The sequence below is a fragment of the Acinonyx jubatus genome, chromosome A2 (genome assembly GCF_027475565.1).
Source record: "Acinonyx jubatus isolate Ajub_Pintada_27869175 chromosome A2, VMU_Ajub_asm_v1.0, whole genome shotgun sequence".
In the NCBI taxonomy this organism is placed as follows: domain Eukaryota; kingdom Metazoa; phylum Chordata; class Mammalia; order Carnivora; family Felidae; genus Acinonyx; species Acinonyx jubatus.
The window spans coordinates 159271574-159291576 of record NC_069383.1 but is presented as its reverse complement, the minus strand read 5'-3'; the positions used below and the strand labels follow the sequence as shown (position 1 = coordinate 159291576).

At 48.4% G+C, this 20003-nt stretch overlaps 1 protein-coding gene across 5 annotated transcripts in view; it reads left to right on the top strand.

Annotated features, from left to right (window-relative positions):
• INSR (insulin receptor) overlaps positions 1-20003 on the top strand; it is a 139711-nt gene that overhangs the window by 94332 nt on the left and 25376 nt on the right. For 3 of the 5 annotated variants that reach the window (XM_053219932.1, XM_027050114.2, XM_027050113.2), the window contains exons 6-13: positions 513-727; positions 1663-1789; positions 3622-3872; positions 5356-5523; positions 10379-10580; positions 12254-12289; positions 17753-18024; positions 19616-19755. In XM_053219932.1, coding sequence (XP_053075907.1) covers positions 513-727; positions 1663-1789; positions 3622-3872; positions 5356-5523; positions 10379-10580; positions 12254-12289; positions 17753-18024; positions 19616-19755 — 1411 coding nt within the window. The remainder of the gene's footprint in view (positions 1-512; positions 728-1662; positions 1790-3621; positions 3873-5355; positions 5524-10378; positions 10581-12253; positions 12290-17752; positions 18025-19615; positions 19756-20003) is intronic. The other 2 variants (XM_027050116.2, XM_027050115.2) reach the window with 1 other exon arrangement.

The following is a 20003-nucleotide window of genomic DNA, read 5'->3' as shown; positions in this document are numbered from 1 at the left end:
TGCTTCCCTTTTCCCATCTGTCATGTGCTGGTGGCCCACTGATCTTCTAAGGCACAGATCTAACCCAGTTAGTGAACTGTTCTAGAACCTTCCTTTGCTGAGGAAGGTTAAGTGTTCTTGGTTGTGTTCTGGAATGCCGAGTGCTAGAGGGTTGGGCCCACTGTAGCCTTGTGGCCTGTCACCTGTTGGCCAGAGAGGCTATTGTTCTCTTCCCTGGGTCCACCTCAGGTGCCGCTGTGTCTTCCTTTCTTCTCCTCTGCAAAACCGTATCTCAGCCCATCGCTTACCCTCCTCCCCCACACGACTGAGCACAGACACCTTCCTGGCCACGGAGACTTCCTCACCCTCCCCTTCCTCCCACCCTTCACTTAACACTTAATGGGCACGTGCCAGGCAAGTGCTAAGGACTGGGGACGTAGCACCGAACACGATCAGCTCCAGCCATGGCCCCCCAGCCTTGGCGTTGGAGGTGACAAACCCATGTATGACTGGGTTTGTGTGTGTTTCCATAGGAACTACTCTTTCTATGCCTTGGACAACCAGAACCTGAGGCAGCTATGGGACTGGAGCAAACACAACCTCACCATCACTCAGGGGAAACTCTTCTTCCACTATAATCCCAAACTCTGCTTGTCGGAAATTCACAAGATGGAGGAGGTTTCAGGAACCAAGGGGCGCCAGGAGCGGAACGACATTGCCCTGAAGACCAATGGGGACCAGGCGTCTTGTGAGTGGTGATGCCCTGGTCCTTCCAGCCCGTGGGCCAGATAGCATGGCTTCCCTCCCCCTTCAACATGGCGGTGGCCTCCAGGGGGCGTGCCACTGCCCCCAGTGAGCTAGAACAACTCTGTGTGTTATAGGCTTTGTGAGGACGGGTGCATCTTCTCTCTTGACTGCAGAGATACAGTGCCTGATACTGGAAGATGCCACATAGGCATTGAATGAATGAATGAATGAATGAATGAATGAATGATGATACCTCCTTATATATGGCCTCGGCTCAAATGCTATAGCAGACCCTGCAGTTGTTATAGCTGGAGGGTGTTAGGCGACTACTCTCCTCCGACAGGTGCTTTCTTGAAGGAATGTCTGAGCATTGAAGTGCCAAGGTTTCCACTAATACCCACCTATGCAGTTGGTTCCTTGTGGCAGAATGTGGGAATCAGAATGTGAGGGGAGCAAGGTTGGGGTGGAGGTTACGGGAGGGCTTGCATCGCAGGCAGAGGGAATTAGTCTTTCCAAGGCATGGTCTCTCCAAGATCTGCGTGCTCTCTAAACTTATGTGGCATGTGTGCATTTGCCCTGGAGTTATGTCTTCGGACACGGAAGGCTTGCAGGTCCACATGTGTGACAGAATTGTGTCCGGAAAATCACTTTTCCCAGTAACTGTTGGCCGGTTGTCCTTAGTTTGGTGCTGATGCTGGTACTCAATTAAGCATCTGGCCAAGTCGCTGGCTTGTGGTAGGGATGGTAGGGGTCACCTTGCACGACCAGTTCTTGCCTCTAAACACTGGGAGAAGGCACATGGGAATGAGACCCATCAAGGGAACAGCGGGTTGACATCTCCTTCCTCATGGACGCTCTTGGAAATGTAGGATCACCTGCTTTGGGCTGAAACAAGTTTTTAGTACTGATACTGCTGTTGTTTTTAAACTTTCCTAGGTGAAAATGAACTACTTAAATTTTCTTACATTCGGACATCTTACGACAAGATCTTGCTGAAATGGGAGCCGTACTGGCCCCCTGACTTCCGAGACCTCCTTGGCTTCATGCTCTTCTACAAAGAGGCGTAAGTTGAAAGGTTAAGAGGTGTGCCGGTGGTGTGTGTGTTCAGATGTTCCCCTCTGAGATTCCTCGATCTCTCTCCTCCTTCTGGAATAACCATCATAGGTTCCTTTAGACCATCTCACAAGTTGATGGCGTGTGAAGTTGCTAACATCTCCATCTGTCAAAACCAGGAATTGAAACAGGTTTCATTTGAAGGTCCAGATTGGCCAGTTTCCTACAGCAATATTCCATTTGGCCGCATAGACGTACATCTCACCAAGATATATCCTTAACAGAATTTGCTCAGTCTACTCCATGGGTGTTTAAAAATTTATTTTTTAAATCTATTTGGCATTTTCCCCAACATTTAAAGAATTGTGGTAAAGCATACATAATATAAAATTGACCGCTTAATTATGTCTAAGTGTACATACAGCTCAGTGGCATTAAATCCATTCACAGTATTATGCAACTGTCTAGAAATTTCTAGAAATTTCTTGTCTTCCCAAACTGAAACTCTGTCCCCATTAAACAACACCTGGTCATTTTAAGCATAGTTGACCCTTGAACAATGCAGGGGTGAGGGGTGCTGACCTCCCTGCCACCCATGTAGTCAAAAATCCATGTGTACCTTTTGACTCCCCAAACGCTTAGCTACTAGTAAGAGCCTCCTATTGACCAGATGGTAGGCTTACCAATAACGTAAACCGTCAATTAAGACGTATTTTGTATATGTATTACAGACTGTATTCTCACGATAAAGTAAGCTAGAGAAAAGAAAATGCTATTAGGAAAATCATAAGGAAGAGAAAATGCATTTATAGTCCTGTGCTGTAAAGAATCTGCATGTAGGTGGGTCCATGCAGTTTAGCCTGTATTGTTCAAGGGTCCACTGTATACGACTGTGCTGAAAAAAAAATTTTTTTTTTTAAGATGTTATTTTCTTTTAAAGTTTACTTATTTATTTTTGAGGGAGGGAGAGAGAAAGAACATATGGGGAAGGGGCAGAGAAAGGGAGAGAAAGAGAATCCCAAGCAGGCTGCACTTTGCCCGTGTGGAGTCCTATGTGGGACTTGAACTCACGTACCATGAGATCATGACCTGACGGCTCAGATCAGATGCTTAACCGACTGAGCCATCCAGGTGCCCCTAAAGATTTTATTTTTAAGTAATCTCCATACCCAATGTGGGGTTTGAACTTACAACCCTTAGATCAAGAGTTTCTTTCTCCACTGACCGAGGGGAGCCAGCCAGGTGTGCCCCTGACTGTCCTGAAATTTTATTTTTTAATTTTTTTATTTTTCTTTTTTTTTTTTTAACGTTTATTTATTTTTGAGACAGAGAGAGACAGAGCATGAATGGGGAGGGTCAGAGAGAGAGGGAGACACAGAATCCGAAACAGGCTCCAGGCTCTGAGCGGTCAGCACAGAGCCCGACGCGGGGCTCGAACCCACAGACCGCGAGATCATGACCTGAGCTGAAGTCGGCTGCTTAACCGACTGAGCCACCCAGGTGCCCCTGTCCTGAATTTTAAAGGGAGAAAAGGAAGTGGTGATCGTATTCATATTAATCATGATTCCGTCCCTGAAGATGTATCATGTGTCAAAATGTGTGCCGAGAAGTAGTCTCTCTTACAGTCTTATCAATAAGCCATCAACTGTTAATTGGAAAATGAGCTATAAGGGAAGTAAGTGGTCCCTTCTCTTTGGGACCTGAGTCATTTTTCCTTGTGGCATAAGATTGTCGATGAACAGGACGCAACCTTATAGGACGTCACTGTTCCCGCCGCGTCTCTCCGTGCTCAGAGCGATAGTCAAGAAATGATAACCGTCTTGTCCTGCTTTGTCTTGAAAGCCCTTATCAGAATGTGACCGAGTTCGACGGGCAGGACGCGTGTGGCTCCAACAGCTGGACGGTGGTGGACATTGACCCGCCTCTGAGGTCCAATGACCCCAAGTCGCAGAACCACCCAGGGTGGCTGATGCGGGGTCTCAAGCCCTGGACCCAGTATGCCATCTTTGTCAAGACCTTGGTCACCTTTTCTGATGAGCGCCGCACGTATGGGGCCAAGAGTGACATCATCTATGTCCAGACCGATGCCACCAGTAAGTGTTTGTCATATGCGTTGGAAATCTTGCCTTTAACAGGTTGACACGGTGATGGAAGAAGTGGGCTTCTTTTTTAAAAAGTTTAATTAATTTATTTATTAGATATTCACATATTTTTGAGAGAGAGAGAGAAAGAATGAGCGGGAGAGGGGCAGAGAGAGAGAGAGAGGACACGTGATCTGTGCTGACGGCCAAGAGTCTGATGCGGAGCTCGAACTCACCACCTGTGAGATCATGACCTGAGCTGAAACCAAGAGTCGGACGCTGAACCGACTGAGCCACCCAGGCGCCCTGTGTTTATTGGCTTCTTAAAAGAGCCGGGTGCCGGGGTTTATAATTTCAAAAGACAAGACAGTAGCAACAAGTCACTTGAAGGGTGTATATATATATGTATACACATTCTTCCCATTATGGAAAACTTTCAAATATTCACCAAAGTAGAAGAAAAATGAGCCCCATGAACCATTTCCCAGCTTCGACAATTACAGTGTTTTGCCATTTTTACTTCATCGCTGTGTCCCTTCCCCTTCCATTCTGGGGCGGTGGGGGGTAGGTGGGGCGGGCTGGAGTATTTCCTAGCGATTTAGTTGTATTTTCGTAAAGCCCAAGTCCTTCTCCTGTTGTGGGGGTTCTCAGCCCGGGGTGATTCGCCCCCCGCCCCCCACTGCCGCCCCAGGATGCTTGGTGATGCCTGGAGACAGTTTTGGTTGTCGTGACGGTGGACGTGGGGCTGTGGGTGGAGGCCAGCGATGCTTTCCCTACATCCTGCACAGCAACAACAGAGAATTATGTGGCCCCAAATGTCCATAGTACTGGGGGTGAGAAGCCCTGTCCCAGGGGACACAGCCCAAACTTCATGAGCCAGCCCCGGCCTTTTTGGCTGGTGCCCCTCATCTTGTGTCCTCCAATGATACCAAATGACTTAACAGTTTCTGGAAACTTCTAGCTTCCTCTGCCTTGAGTCTCCCCTGCCCCCAGCCCACCCCCCCACTGAGGGATCAGCCACCTGCATTGCTGAGGGGTAGGTTTTGTGGGGCCCAAAGGTAGTGCATTTTGGGGGACTCTTAGATGAGTCGCCACTCCAGTGATGAGGACGACTGGGATCCAAGTGCTGACGGTTGGCCCACGGCTGGGTTCCATTTGGGGCGCACGTTAACCAGAAAAACGTGAGTTTATTTGTCTCTTCCCGCTATCTTCCTTTTCCCCAGCGTCTTCCCAGTGCCCAGGACACAGCTTGGAGCCCGGCTGGAGCCCCATAAATGCCTGTTGCGTAAATGAATGAATGGCAACGTGATGTGTGGTATGAGTGGACAAGTGTGCTTGCCGGGTGAACGTCGACAGGCCTCCAGCGTCCTCTGAGTTCAGTCATCACTGCGGCGAAAAGCCGCGTGACTTCTCCAACACGTGTGTCCTCCTTGTGCCCGCCCGACAGGCAGTCGCCTCCTGCTCAAGGTGGACCTGCCTCCTTTCTCCTTTGCAGACCCTTCCGTCCCCCTGGATCCTATCTCGGTTTCGAATTCCTCCTCTCAGATCATTCTGAAGTGGAAGCCTCCCTCGGACCCCAACGGCAACATCACGCACTACCTGGTGTTCTGGGAGAGGCAGGCGGAGGACAGCGAGCTATATGAGTTGGATTATTGCCTCAAAGGTGAGTGCGGGCGGGGTGTGTGGGAGCGGACGGTCTGCTTTGTCGCGCTTCGAGGGAAACGTCTCCCCACATCCTGGTTTTCCCAGGGTACGTGTGGGTGTGTGTGCACGCTCACACACTCCACAGCCTCTCATACAAGAATGTGCACACACGTTTCTCAACCTGATGACACCCTGGAGACTCACGTCAAAACCAGATAGCTCTTATGCCTTGCCACCATTTCCTTCTGGAATTTTCTCCTCCCCCCCCCTTTTCCCTGTGGGGATGCGGCTGTGTTAACCCGCTGGGTTTTTGCGCTGAGCTAGGAATGGAGAGGCTCTTGACAAAGTCAGGGAAGAGTTCTAGCCCCTGGATTTCGACCTTTACGTTTTAAGGACTGGAGACAGCAAGGAGTGGCAATCTGTTCTCTTCTGTGCTTTCCATTAAAAATTTATACTAGTGATGATGTCCCCCCTCAGTCTGTAATCTTGTTTACTTAACAGGCTTCATCCATTTGTAGAAAAATAGGAAATTATTTGCGCTTCAAACTAGTTGGTATAAATTAGTTTAAAATTAAAAAAAAATTTTTTTTAATGTTTTTACTTATTTTTGAGAGAGAGAGAGAGAGAGAGAGAGAGAGAGAAGAGACAGAGCGTGCACAGGGGAAGGGCAGAAAGAGAGGGAGACACAGAATCCTTAGCAGGATCTGGGCTCTGAGCTGTCAGCAAAGAGCCTGACACAGGGCTCGAACCCACAGACTGAGAGATCATGACCTGAGCCGAAGCCAGATGCTTAACTGACTGAACTACCCAGGCGCCCCCTTAACATTTTACTTTTGCAAATTTTTTTTTAATGTTTATTTATTTTTGAGAGAGACAGAGACAGAATGTGAGTGGGTTGGGGGCAGAGAGAGAGGGAGACACAGAATCCTAAGCAGGATCCAGGCTCTGAGCTGTCAGCACAGAGCCCGATGTGGGGCTTGAACCCATGAAGCACGAGATCATGACCTGAGCAGAAGTTGGATGCTTAACTGACTGAGCCACCCAGGCGCCCCAAATTAGCTTAGAATTTTAATTAAAATTGGATTTAAAAACAAAACAAAGCAAAAAACCCTATATATCTATATATCTATATATATATCTCTATATATATCTCTATATATATCTCTATATATATCTCTATATATATCTCTATATGTATCTCTATATGTATCTATATATAGATATCTATATAGATATCTATATATCTCCATCTATATCTGGAGAAATAGATGTCATTTTCCCCCATTAGTTTTGTTTTTTTTTTTTTTTTTTTTTTTTGGTCAGTTTGTTTTTATGTTTGTCTGTATTTATTTTTCTCTAGATTGTTTTAAGTTAGTGATTTCCTCAGTGATTGACCTCGGGGGCAGAGGCTCAGGGACGGCTGGTGAGGCCTGGCCGAGGCCCTGAGCCCCCGGGCTGCTCTCGGCTGGACCTCTCGCTCCGGCTGTAGGGCTTTGGGCAAGTCACTGAGCTTGCTTCTGGCTGCCTCCTTTTTGGGACAAGGGGCAGGATGCCAGATGATCTCCGGGAGCTGTCCCAGCTCTAAGATCATGTGCTATATGTATGCCTGTGACCTCATTCCCCGCCTGAGCTGAGGGTTGCAAACGTGATTTATCTCCTTCCATGCTTTATATAACTCGAGAGCAAGCACATTCCTCGGCTTAGCTGTGAGCTCTTGGCCCTGCATTCGAGTAACCGAAACCACCAGCTTGAACCACCACCGGCAGTGGCCCCTAATACTCTCTTTGCTTTTTCTTTCTTTCTTTTTTTTTTTTTTTAAAGGGTAACCACTTTTATTCTGGAAGTCTAAATCTGTCATTACAATGTGGCTATTTATTTTAAAAAAAAGTTTTTTTTTAACGTTTATTTATTTTTGGGACAGAGAGAGACAGAGCATGAACGGGGGAGGGGCAGAGAGAGAGGGAGACACAGAATTAGAAGCAGGCTCCAGGCTCCGAGCCATCAGCCCAGAGCCCGATGCAGGGCTCGAACTCACGGACCGGGAGATTGTGACCTGAGCCGAAGTCGGAGGCTTAACCGACTGAGCCACCCAGGCGCCCCAACAATGTGGCTATTTAAACATGGCTTGGGGGGCCTGGGTGGCTCAGCCAGTTAAGCGTGCACTTCGGCCCAGGTCGTGATCTCACGGTTCACAGGTTCAAGCCCCGTGTCGGACTCTGTGCTGACAGCTCGGAGCCCGGAGCCTGCTTTGGATTCTGTGTCTCCCTCTCTCTCTGCCCCTCCCCTACTCATGCTCTGTCTCTCTCTCTCTCTCTGTCTCAAAAATAAATAAACATTAAAAAAATGGCTTAATTTGTAATGATCACAAAGTTTATGTAATTAAAAATAAACTTACTAAGGAGCAGATTTTGTATGATTCCACTCATTGGAGGTCCCTAGAGGAGTCCCATCCATGGAGACAGAGAGTAGATCGTGGGCCCCAGGGGTGGGGGAGGGGACAGGGAAATCCCTGTTTCATGGGGACAGAGTTTCAGTTTGGGGAAGATGGAAGGTTCTGGCGGTGGATGGTGGGGGTGGGAGCATGCCAGTGTGAATGTGCTTAATGCCCCTGAGCTGTACGTTTTTAAAAATGACTAAGATGGTAAGTTTTATGTTATGTGTATTTTACCACAATTAAAAAAATACACACAATAAGTAAGCTTGCTAACTGTGACCAGTCCTGGTTTCCTATTAATATCAGCTATGTTTTTCCCTCCCACTCGGCTTTATTGAGGTATGTTTGAGTTGTAAGATATTTAAAGGTAAAATCAGAAGGTAGTGAAAGTGTCCATTGGGATGATTTTGATACACATACATGCTGTAAAGGGATTTTTCCCAGGTAGTTAGTTAATACATCCATTACCTCCTATTTTTATCTTTTTTGTCTGTGTGTCTGAGAACATTTAAGTTCTGTTCCCCTAGCATATTTTAGTTATACACTGCAGTGTTATCGACTACGTTTTTATTTGGGGGGGAGGGGAGGGCGCAAGTGAGCGAGGGGCGGAGAGAGAGAAGTGGGACTCGCCTGAAGTGAGGCTCGAGCTCTACCCAGCGTGGGGGTAGAACCCGCAAACCGTAAGATCATGACCTGAGCCCAAGTCAGATGCTTAACCGACTGAGCCACCCAGGCGCCCTCAACTGCATTTTCAAAAATTATGGTAAAGTATATATAACATAAAATGGACCATCTTAGCCATTTCTAACTGTCCAGGTCCGTGGCATTAAAGCCCATTCGCACTGTTGGGTGACCATCGTGACCATCCAGCTCTAGAACTCTCTCATCTCCCCAAACTCTGTCCCCGTGAAGCGCTGACTCCCCCAGCCCCTGGCTCCCACCATCTGCTTCCCGTCTCTGTGGACGGGACTGTCCCTAGGTGCCCCGTCACCCATACTTTTACTGCGTAGTCAGAGAAAAACCACGTGGCGCTAAGTGCCCTGCCGTGGGTGCCAGAAAGGGTAACGGGGGGGTGAGGAGCTGTGTCTGACCTCATGAAAGGTCCTTTCCTCTCCAGAAAATTCTCAGCAGCCTCCCTCACTCAGGAAATCCTACCTTTCTCTTCCATTTATAATGCCATTACCAGTCCCTTTAATGGTTAACCCAGCCAGGTTAGTCCGTGTCTATTAATACACGTCCCAAGTATTTTTAAGAGTCCCTTGTAGGCTTTCACAGCTGTATAAATACTTGGGCTTCCGAGTGGATACTCAGCATTCACGGGAAGGTACTTGGAGCCCATTGTCTCCAGGACGCATTCAGGGGGAGAAGAAAAATGCTCAGGAGCTCCTGGGAGGCTGCAGGCACCAGGGCTGGCTGCAGGATAGTGAAGCCCAGGGCCCTTCGTGGATTGTGCCTGGAGAAAGTAGCTTTTATGTGCCTGGTTGCATCAGAAGTGTGGCTGTGCCCACACGATGGATGGCAGGCACCCCTGGGACCGGACTCGGGTCAAGACACAGCCAGGGTGGCACTTAGCAACTTTGGGGGCACCTGGGTGACTTAGTAGGTTAAGGATTCAACTTCAGTCCCAGTCGTGATCTTGCGGTCCGTGGGTTCGAGCCCTGCGTCGGGCGCGGTGCTGACAGCTCAGAGCCTGGAACCTGCTTCGGATTCTGTGTCTCCCTCTCTTTTTGCCCCTTGCCTGCTCATGCTCTCTCTCTCTCTCTCTCTCTCTCAAAAATAAATAAATTTCCAAAAAAAATTAAAAAAAAAAAAGCAACTTTGTGTTTTTAGGACACTACCTTCCAGCAGTTGGTGTTCTTTCTTTCTTTCTTTTTTTTCTGATTCCTTTTTCTGTGCTTATTTTTTTTAAATTTTTAAAAAATGCTTTTATTTATTTTTGAGAGAGAGAAACAATGCAAGCAGGTGGGGGGGGGCTGTCTTTCGGCATGCCAAGGAAATTCCTACCACAGGGCCTTTGCACTTGCTTTTTGCACCATCTGAACTGTTTGCACCAAGGTATGTGCATAGCTCACTCCTTTACTTAGTTTGGGACTGCTCAGCGGTCGCTTTCTCTGAGACCACCTCATGAAAAGCAGCACCCCCAGGCATCCTGTGTCCTTTTACCCTGCCAGCTGATTCATGGCATACGTATTTATTAGTTTATTGTGGATCCCTCCATCCACATGCACTAGATTGTAAGTTCCATGAGGCAGGGTCATGCCTAGTTACCTTACGGTCTCCAGCCCGATGGGATTATGGTGTCTCACGGTTTCTGGAACACACGGACCTGCACAGCTGCCCCGTTGTGCCCAGCCCCTGTGAGAAGACCCCCCTTTGCTGTGTGTGTGTTGTGGGGTCAGGCAGGGAGAGATCTCAGGCCACCTGCTCTGCCCGTCTCTAGGGTTGAAGCTGCCTTCCCGGACCTGGTCCCCGCCGTTCGAGTCCGAGGGCTCCCAGAAGCACAATCAGAGTGAGTACGAGGAGTCCGCTGGCGAGTGCTGCTCGTGTCCCAAAACCGACTCTCAGATCCTGAAGGAGCTGGAGGAGTCCTCTTTCAGGAAGACGTTCGAGGATTACCTGCACAATGTGGTTTTCGTGCCCAGGTCAGGACTTTTCATTGGCTTGGTGTTGGGGGTCATTCCCTGGGGAACAAGATGAAGTGGGCACCCAGAGGGTGGGCAGGTAAAGGGGGAGATTCAGGAGAAGCCTTTTCAGGAATAATCACCCCAAACGGGGAAAAGTTAAAAAAAAACAAAAACAAAAAAACCTTCAGCATTTGCTCCCCGACATGGCCCAAACCCTTCGTCCCACCCGTGGGCTGCCATCTGACTTCTCAAACGAGCTCCGTTAGATTATTGAGGCACACCCCTGAGGAGGGCCCCCCAGGCCCGTGCTCCTTGTTCATCTATGCAGCTGTCTCATCCTTCTGGAAATTTCTACGGCATCTTCAAAACCTGGAGGCTTCTCCTGTTTAAGGTTGGGTTTCCTTCGGTGAATGAAGGGACTTACTGACATCCCATCCGATGTGAGAGGGTTTGCAGCGAAAATGACTCGAGGCTAGTCAGCTGCCTGCAGAGACATTTAGGTACATGGCACGTTTCTTTCGAGGCCTCAGGCTTACTTGTCCGGCAAGTGCAGATAATCACGGTTCCTATTTCCTAGGACGGCGAGAGCATGTGAGTCACCCAGGCTTCTCAGCCTTGACACTCTCGGTATTTGGAGCCAGCCCCCTCCTTTGCCGTGGGGCCATCCCGTGTGCTGGGGGATGACAAACAGTATCCCTGCCTCCACCCCCCTAACACCAGCAGTGCTGCGTGCATCATGGGTTCGTGACTCTTTGCAGTCACTTCGTTTATTTTTGAGAGAGAGAGAGAGAGCACAAATGGGGGAGGGACAGAGAGAGAGACACACACAGAATCGGAAGCAGGTTCTAGGTTCTGAGTTGTCAGCACAGAGTCCGACGCGGGGCTTGAACCCACACACCGTGAGATCATGACCTGAATGGAAGTCGGACGCTCAACCGACGGAGCCACCCAGGGGCCCCCAGTCGCTTCCTCTTTTTTGGATCCAAAGTCTGGGTTTCTCAGCTGGAGAGTCCTCTGCCCCAGGTTACGGCAGCCAGTGAGCGACCGTAGGCTGTGAGCCACGTCCTCCCTCACTCCCCTTACAGACCTCGGCAGATGGGGTGCCCAGAAATATCTGAGGCACAGGGCCATTTCCAAAGTGGATCGAAACCCCAAAACGCTGACACTGGGATAAAGGAAGACTCTAAAACGGCTCCTTTCAAATGCCTGCCGTCGCTCCTCACGCAAATAGATGTGTCCCCAGAACCATCGAGATGTGACATTAAAAAAAAAAAATTCTTTCTTGTGTTTTTCCTCGGTGACCCCAAGTCCAAAAGAGCGCTTCATGGCACAGCCCAGGCATTGAGGCAGCTACTCTTTTACTGGTTAAAAACAAAACGCTGCTGGGCTCGAGCCAATGGCCGGAGTCACCTGTGATGTTTAAATGTGATCAAGTTTGACATCCGAGGGGGATCCTGGCTGGCCGGGTCTCTGGCGGGTACTTTCTCTGATTCCTGCCCCCGCCCCCCCTTCTGTGTTCTCTGCACCTGCTGGAGAAGATGTGATTCGGGCGTTGGGATGGGTGGTTCATGGCGAAGGGCAGGGCGCCCTCGGTCTGCTCGGAGGAAGCGTGGCTCCCAGAGTGTTGGAAGGAAGAGGTCTCTCTGAAGGAGTTCTGTCTGTCCTCAAAGTGGTTGGTTTTGTTTTCACAGAAAATCCTTTTCAAGCCCTGGTGCTGAGGACAGTAGGTATGACTCACCTGCAGAATGTCTGCTCGGCCACTGGCAGCTTCTCGGTGCAGGGCCAGCCGGCCAGACAGGGCAGGAAGCATGCTGTGTGCCTTTGAGACTCCAGGGGCTTCTGTGGCTTGATGCATGTGACAGTCTGCTCTGCCCTTACCAGAGGCTTCATGAGTCCTTACGTCAGCTGCCTTCACCCCGAAATGGGATCTGGGCATGAATGTCGGGAAAAAAAATCTTCACTAACACACTCTTACTAAAACACAGAACCAAGGGGCGCCTGGCTGGCTCAGGCCGTAGAGCATGCGACTCTTGATCTCCCGGTCGGGAGTTCAAACCCCACATTGGGCACAGAGTTTACTTAAAAAAAAAAAAAAACAACAAACACACACACACACACACACACACACACACACACACACACGAGGGAGGGGGTAATTTGTGGGTACCTCTGAGATGCCACACATCCCCCTCCATGCATCCACCTGCTAAAGGTTAATTTCTCAACATCTACGGTGTAGACAGAGCGTTTTGATCTGGGGTGACAGTGCAGGATTGCGGGCGTGAGCAGAGGTGTGCCGTATCACAGAACCCCACTGAGGACAGGCAGAGAGATGCCAGGGCAGGGCAGGGCCTCAGGATGAGTCACGGGCTCTTTGGGGGCAGGGGGAGACCAGAGGGGAGGCTAGCAAGGCAGATCAGGGCCATGTGGAGGGATTTCATTGTCTCACAGTGGGTTCCCTTGTTTATTTTCGGGCATGGGTGTGTGGCCCTGGTCTGACCTCTAGTGGCCACTTGGAATATAATATATTGAAAAGAAAGGCCTAGAAATTTGAGGCTTTGGTCCAGACCCAGGTTTCTCAAGCTCAGATGTACTCACATTTAGGGCCAGATCGCTGTCCATTGTGGGGCCCGCCCTGTGCATGGTGGGGTGTTGAGCGGCATCTCTGGTCTCTGGGCTCACAACGCCAGGAGCGCACTTGTCCCTGAGCAGTGACCAGGGGACCAGTGTGAGCCTGTGGGGTGTGTAGGCAGTGGACACTGAGGGCCCAGACTGTGGGTAAAGGGGAACCACTGTGTATACATTCAGCTCATTTGATGAGAACCTTCCTTGTTTCCCATTGTTCAGACACCCATTTCTCAGTAGTTACTCACGAGGCACCAGCGTCCTGGTCAGCTGACCCGTTTGTGCCTGGATGGAAGTGTTCTGAGTCTTGCTGACATGGGTCTATCTTTGGTTTTCACCCAAGAATTTCACTGGTCTTTTGACCCAACAGAAAATCATAACACGTGCGCCCCCAAGGAGGGTTCGTTTTCTGACCACACGTTTTCTGACTATGGTAAAGATTAAAAATTGACCTCAAGCATTTGAGCAGAGAACTTCCTGGTGATTGAAAGTCAATCACTTTGATACCTTTTGGGAGAAGCAGACGTGGAGAGACTTTCATTAAAGTCCATTTGGACAAGAGTGGAAATGAGAGTATCACATACCTTGAACTCGTAGAATATCGCCAACACTGGGCGTCGATGCAAGTTAGTAGCCTTCAGTGATTTGGGAAGTTAAGAAACAACTTAAAAAGGTGAAAATACAAATTGTAGGGGAGGGGAAATCAAGATCGCTGAACTTGTAAATCTAAGGATGAAAATCACAAATAATTAGAAGTAAGGCAGGAGACAGAAAACTAGGGTCGAAGGAAGATTTTCATGTTGAATTTCCTGGACAGTGTTGCATTCTTCAACTTGAAGCTTTTGGTGAAGAGGGAAGTTTTAATTTCATCTGATTCTAGAAGTGGAAAAAATTAAATATTCTAATAACCTTGGAAAATGACTAAAAATTGCAAGTCAAAACCTTAAAAAAATTATGTCACAAAAAGGCCCTAGACCCAGAGAGTTTTACAGGTGAGTTATTTGAAATTCTGAAAGAGCAGCTATTTGCTGTAATATAGAAACTTCTCTTGGGGTGCCTGGGTGGCGCAGTCGGTTAAGCGTCCGACTTCAGCCAGGTCACGATCTCGCGGTCCGTGAGTTCGAGCCCCGCGTCAGGCTCTGGGCTGACGGCTCGGAGCCTGGAGCCTGTTTCCGATTCTGTGTCTCCCTCTCTCTCTGCCCCTCCCCCGTTCATGCTCTGTCTCTCTCTGTCCCAAAAATAAATAAAAAACGTTGAAAAAAAATTAAAAAAAAAAAGAAACTTCTCAGAGCATACCAATCTATGGAACTCTTTCCAGGTGTTTTATGAAACTAACATGATACCCCTTAACAGGCGCAGATGAAGATGCTACATTAACAGAAACCCCAGGACCAGCTAATGTGAGACTTTAGATCCATATGTCCTGATTGAAACAGCATGCTGACAATTTTGTTTAACTCAGAAGTGTGATGATGGTTTATGATCAGGAGATAGGATAATTCATCAAGAGGTCCAAAGAGGAAAATCGTATGATGATCTCATTCAACAGTATTAATTAAAAATTCCTAACTGAGGGGCGCCTGGGTGGCTCAGTCGGTTGAGCGTCTGACTTCGGCTCAGGTCATGATCTCACGGCTCGTGGGTTGGAGCCCCGCGTCAGGCTCTGCGCTGACAGCTCAGAGCCTGGAGCCTGCTTCCGATTCTGTGTCTCCCTCTCTCTCTGCCCCTAACCCACTTGCATTCTGTCTCTGTCTCTCTCAAAAATAAATAAACATTAAAAAAAAATTTCTAACTGAGGGAAACAAGAAGAGGCCTCGCATAAAAGTAGGAGTGGAATGCTTCTGCTACAAGGTAAATATTATCTAGATGAAACCAACAGCCGAGGTAACATTGTACTGAAACTCTCCCAGTTATAGTTAGAAGGAAGCTCTGTGTCATCGTTACTAATTAACATTTTCCTGGGTATCCAGCCAATGCAATAAGATACAAAATAGAAATTAGAATAGTAAAGAATGGATTGTGGGAAATAAGGCCACTTGTGTGTGCGGATAGCCTAGGGCAGGGGTAGACAAGCTGCGGTGTGCAGGCTGGCTGCCCGTTTTTGTCAATGAGGTTTCATTGGAATGCAGCCACACCCATCTGATTATATTTTGTCTATGGCTGCTTCCAAGCCACAATAGCTGGAAAGCCATTGAAAGTTGAGTAGAGATGTGGACCGTGTGTCCTACAAAATCCAAAATATTTACTTTCTAGCGTTTGCAGGAAGAGTTTGCTGACTCTTTTTCTAGTGTGTTCCTTGAAAACCCAAGAATATCAACTCTGACGCTCTTAGAGCAGAGTTTGGGAAAGAAAGTTACAATGTAAATAAACAAAAAGCCAGTAGGTATACTAGCAATAGTTAGACTATAAAAACAGAATATGAAAAAAAAATATGGAGTCTCTTGGTTCAAAATCTGAAACGAAACGAAACCCCAGGAAACCCTGTAACCCTCAGTATTGACGTGGTGGTCCTGAGGTGCAGTTTTGAGGGGCTGCTGGGGAGACCCCACGTCAATACAAAGCTCCTGGAGAGCAGTTTCGCCATAGGGATGAACAGATACAGCCTAGTGATTTCTCTTCTAAGAGTCTACTTTTAGGATCTAATAAGACAATCAGACAACGATCAATCGAAGCAATATTTACAATAACAAAAACAAAAAAAAAAAAAGAAAAGAAAAAAAAGACCTGGGACACTTAGGCAGGCATGCCTCAGGGGCATTGTGGGTTTGGTTCCAGACCCCCGTGGTAAACGGATATCGCAATAAAGCAGGTCACGTGAATTTTTTGGTTTCTCCGTGCATGTAAATGTTATGTTTATACCACACTGTAGTCTGTTGGGTGTGTGCAAGGGCATTATGTCTGACAAAACGACGGACACACCATCATTTACAAACCTTGCTAAAAGACGCAAACCATCATGTGGGCTTTCCGCGAGTAGTAAGCACTGATCACCGATCCCCGTAACAAATATAAGAATACTGAGAACCTTTGAAATATACCATGATGAGAATCACCCAAAGGTGACACAGAGACACAAAGTGAGGAAGCGCTGTTGGCAAAAAAAATGGTGCCAGTACACCCGCCTGATACGGGGACGCCCCAACCCGTCAATCTTTAAAAGAGCCGTTATCTTGTGAAACACAGTGATGCAAAAATGTAATACCATGAGGTAGGTCTGTATTAGGTAGCATAGGAGGACGGTTAGTAAATTCTGGCTCATGCATCCAATTGAATATTTTCCAGTGTTCCAAGTTTTCTGCCATGAGCAGGCAGTACTTGGGTAGCAAGGAGGGGGAAACCTTCACGTTGAAAAAGAAAAAAATCATAAAATTTGTGCTCAGTACTTAAGGCATTATGTTCGAAGGAAAGTATTTGAGGAATGTGTCTGATAAAAGAAGCGAACAAAGGGTCATAAAGCCAGCTCGGTCTTCTTTATACCTGCACATATTTCCAGAAAAAAAAAAAATTGCCCACAGGAAACAGCGGGCGGTGGGATGGTGAATAATTTGAATTTTCTTTATGCTTTTGTTTGGTGTGTGTTTATAAATTTTTAGGCAATTGCGTTTATTTCTTATATCCTCTTAAATGGGGGGAAAACGTGTGTCGACTGCATTTTTTTTTGTTTCGGGGGGCTTTTTTTGGAGTTCCCCTTACCAACTTGAGTGGTTGTTATGCCCAGAATTCGTGATCCCCAAAGACCACTAGGGAGCCGAGTCCGATGCAAAAGCAAAGAGCCTTTATTTGAGCTAGCTCGAGCTCAATCCCCTACCTGCACCGACGCAGCGGTGAGATACCAGGGAAAGAGAGCAAGTTTCAAAAGGACAAAGGTTTTATTGGGGCCTGGGGGCAGTTGGTGAGGTAATGGCTATGGCCTCAGCCGATTGGCTGGGGAAGGGTCCTGGGGAAGGGTCGAGTCCTGTTAGGCAGGTGAGGGGGGCGGTTACTCAAGGGGAGGAGGTGTGGTCAAGGTGAAGGACACAGAACAAGATGGAGTCGGCTGGCGTAGGCCCGCCCATTCAGTGGTAAGATTTTTTTTCTTTAACCCAAGAATGAAAAATTAGTCGCTCGTATTATGCAGACACCCTAAATGGAAAATAAGATCTAGAAGATGCATTTTTCCCGTTTACACTGCTGATGCTGGCCGGTAGTTGGAGCTGTTGGGTCCATGCTGTGTGACAGGGTTCCCGAAAAGCTAGACTCTCACATGCTTCGGGCATCTTATACTTAACACTGAGCCTGGGTGGCTGAGCCATCTGCACAGTGAAAACCTGAAATCAAGCACATGCAAGGGGAATGTTGGTGTGGGGCTGCCGCTCGTGGTCCTGGGGCGCCCCGCTCCCCCCCTCACCCCGAGGGCAGCCACTCCGGGTTGTAACTCCTGGCACCCTGCGTTTCATCTGTGTGCCTGCTCGCATCTCCGCTGCACCGCGGTCTTTGATTTTGAGCCTTTGATGCTCCAGCGTCCACGGTTTTCTTTTTTTGAACACGGGGATCGTGTGACCGCCTGTGTCCTGCTGTCGTGACAGGCCATCGCGGAAGCGCAGGGCCCTCGCCGACGCTGGGAACGTGACGGCCGCCGTGCCCACGGTGCCTGGTTTCCCCAACACTTCCAGCAGCGTGCCCACGAGCCCGGAAGAGCACAAGCCCTTCGAGAAGGTGGTGAACAAAGAGTCGCTGGTCATCTCTGGCCTGCGTCACTTCACTGGCTACCGCATCGAGCTGCAGGCTTGCAACCAAGATGCCCCCGAGGAGAGGTGCAGCGTGGCTGCCTACGTCAGCGCCAGGACCATGCCCGAAGGTGGGTGGTGGGCGCATCGTGGTGCCCGGAGCCCCAGGCTGAAGCCCTCTGCCTGCTGGAGCGGATTTGCCTTCATCGTTTCTTAGTTTACTTATTTTAAAAATTTTTTATGTGTTTACTTCTTTTTGAGAGAGAGAGAGAGAGAGAAAGACAGAGTGCAAGCAGGGGAGGGTCAGACAGAGAGGAGACACAGAATCCGAAGCAGGTTCCAGGCTCTGAGGTGTCAGCACAGAGCCTGACGCGGGGCTTGAACCCACGAACTGTGAGATCATGACCTGAGCCGAAGTCTGGCGCTCCGCCGACTGAGCCACCCAGGCGCCCCTTTTATTTTTATTTTTATTTACTTATTCATAGTTTGATTTCTTTTTGAAGTGAAAGAGAGAGAGAGAGCGTGAGCAAGGGAGGGGCAGCGAGAGAAGGAGACACAGGATCCAAAGCAGGCTCCAGGCTCTGAGCTGTCAGCCCAGAGCCTGACATGGGGCTCGGACTCACGAACCACGAGATTGTGATCTGAGCCCAAGTCAGACACTTAACCAACCGAGTCACCCAGGCAGCCCTATCATTTTGTATTTGTGCCCAGCTTTATTGAGCTACAGTTGACATACAACATTGTGTAAGTTGAAGGCGTACTTGTGTGTTGATTTGATACTCGTACGTATGGCAGGACGATTACCACCAGAGGGGTAGCTGATGTCTGCATCACAATACGTGATTGCCATTTCTTCTTTCGTAGTGAGAACACTTAAGGTCTACTCTCTTAGCAGCTTCAGAGTAGGTACTAGAGTGTTGTTAACTGTAGTCACCATGCTATGCGTTATGTCTCTACCACTTAATTCATCTCCTAAGCTGGAAGTTTGTCCCTTTTGACTAATACCTTTGCATTACTCCCCAGCCCCTGGTAACCACCATGCTGGTCTGTGTTCTCTGTGAGTTCTCTTGTTTTAGATTCCGCATATGCGTGAGATCATACAGTATTTGTGTTTCTCTGCCTGGCTTATTTCACTTAGCATAATGCCCTGAGGGTCCATCGGTATTTGCCTTTATTATTATTTTTTTTTCATGTTTATTCATTTTTGAGAGAGCATGAGTGGGGGAGGTGCAGAGGGGGGGGGGGGACAGAGGATCTGAAGCGGGCTCTGCACTAACAGCAGTGAGCCTGATGTAGGTCTGGAACTCACGAAACTGAGATCATGACCTGAGCCAAAGTCGGGTGGTTGACTGACTCACCCAGGCGCCCCGGCTTTTACTATTATTTTTGATTACACGAGTCATACGTAGCCACTATGGAAACTAGCAAATGCACACAGCCATAAGGGAAATAAAGTAAAATTAAGAAATGCATATGCGTATTGTATTAATCAGGGTTCTCCAGAGAAGCAGAACCAGTGGGATATGAGATAGACGGATAGATGGATAGATAGATATGTGGACGGTCCTGCAAAGTGAGTTTGAAGTGTCCCTTCTCCCACATGGCAAATGGAACATGGGAAGGTTATGCGAGTGGCTTGAGGTTGGTTGCTCAGCTGGGGGCGGTGGGGGTGGGATTTGATCCAGAGGTCAGGTGCCTGCCTCTAACCACTGCTCCTTACAGCCAAGGCAGACGACATTGTTGGCCCTGTGACCCATGAAATCTTCGAGAACAACGTGGTTCACTTGATGTGGCAAGAGCCTAAAGAACCCAATGGATTGATCGTGCTGTATGAAGTGAGTTACCGACGGTATGGTGATGAGGTAAGACCCTTGATGCTTGGACATGTGCTTCCGAGCTGTCATTGGTACTCCCTTTGTCTTTTTTTTTTTAAGTTTATTTATTTATTTTGAGAGCGACTAAAATAGCACAAATGGGGGAAGGGGAGAGAGAGAGAGAGAGAGAGAGAGAGAGAGAGAGAGAATCCCAAGCAGGCTCCAAGCTGCCAGCACTCGGGCTCGAACCCACCAAGGGATCACGACATGAGCTGAAACCAATGTTTCAGCCCCCC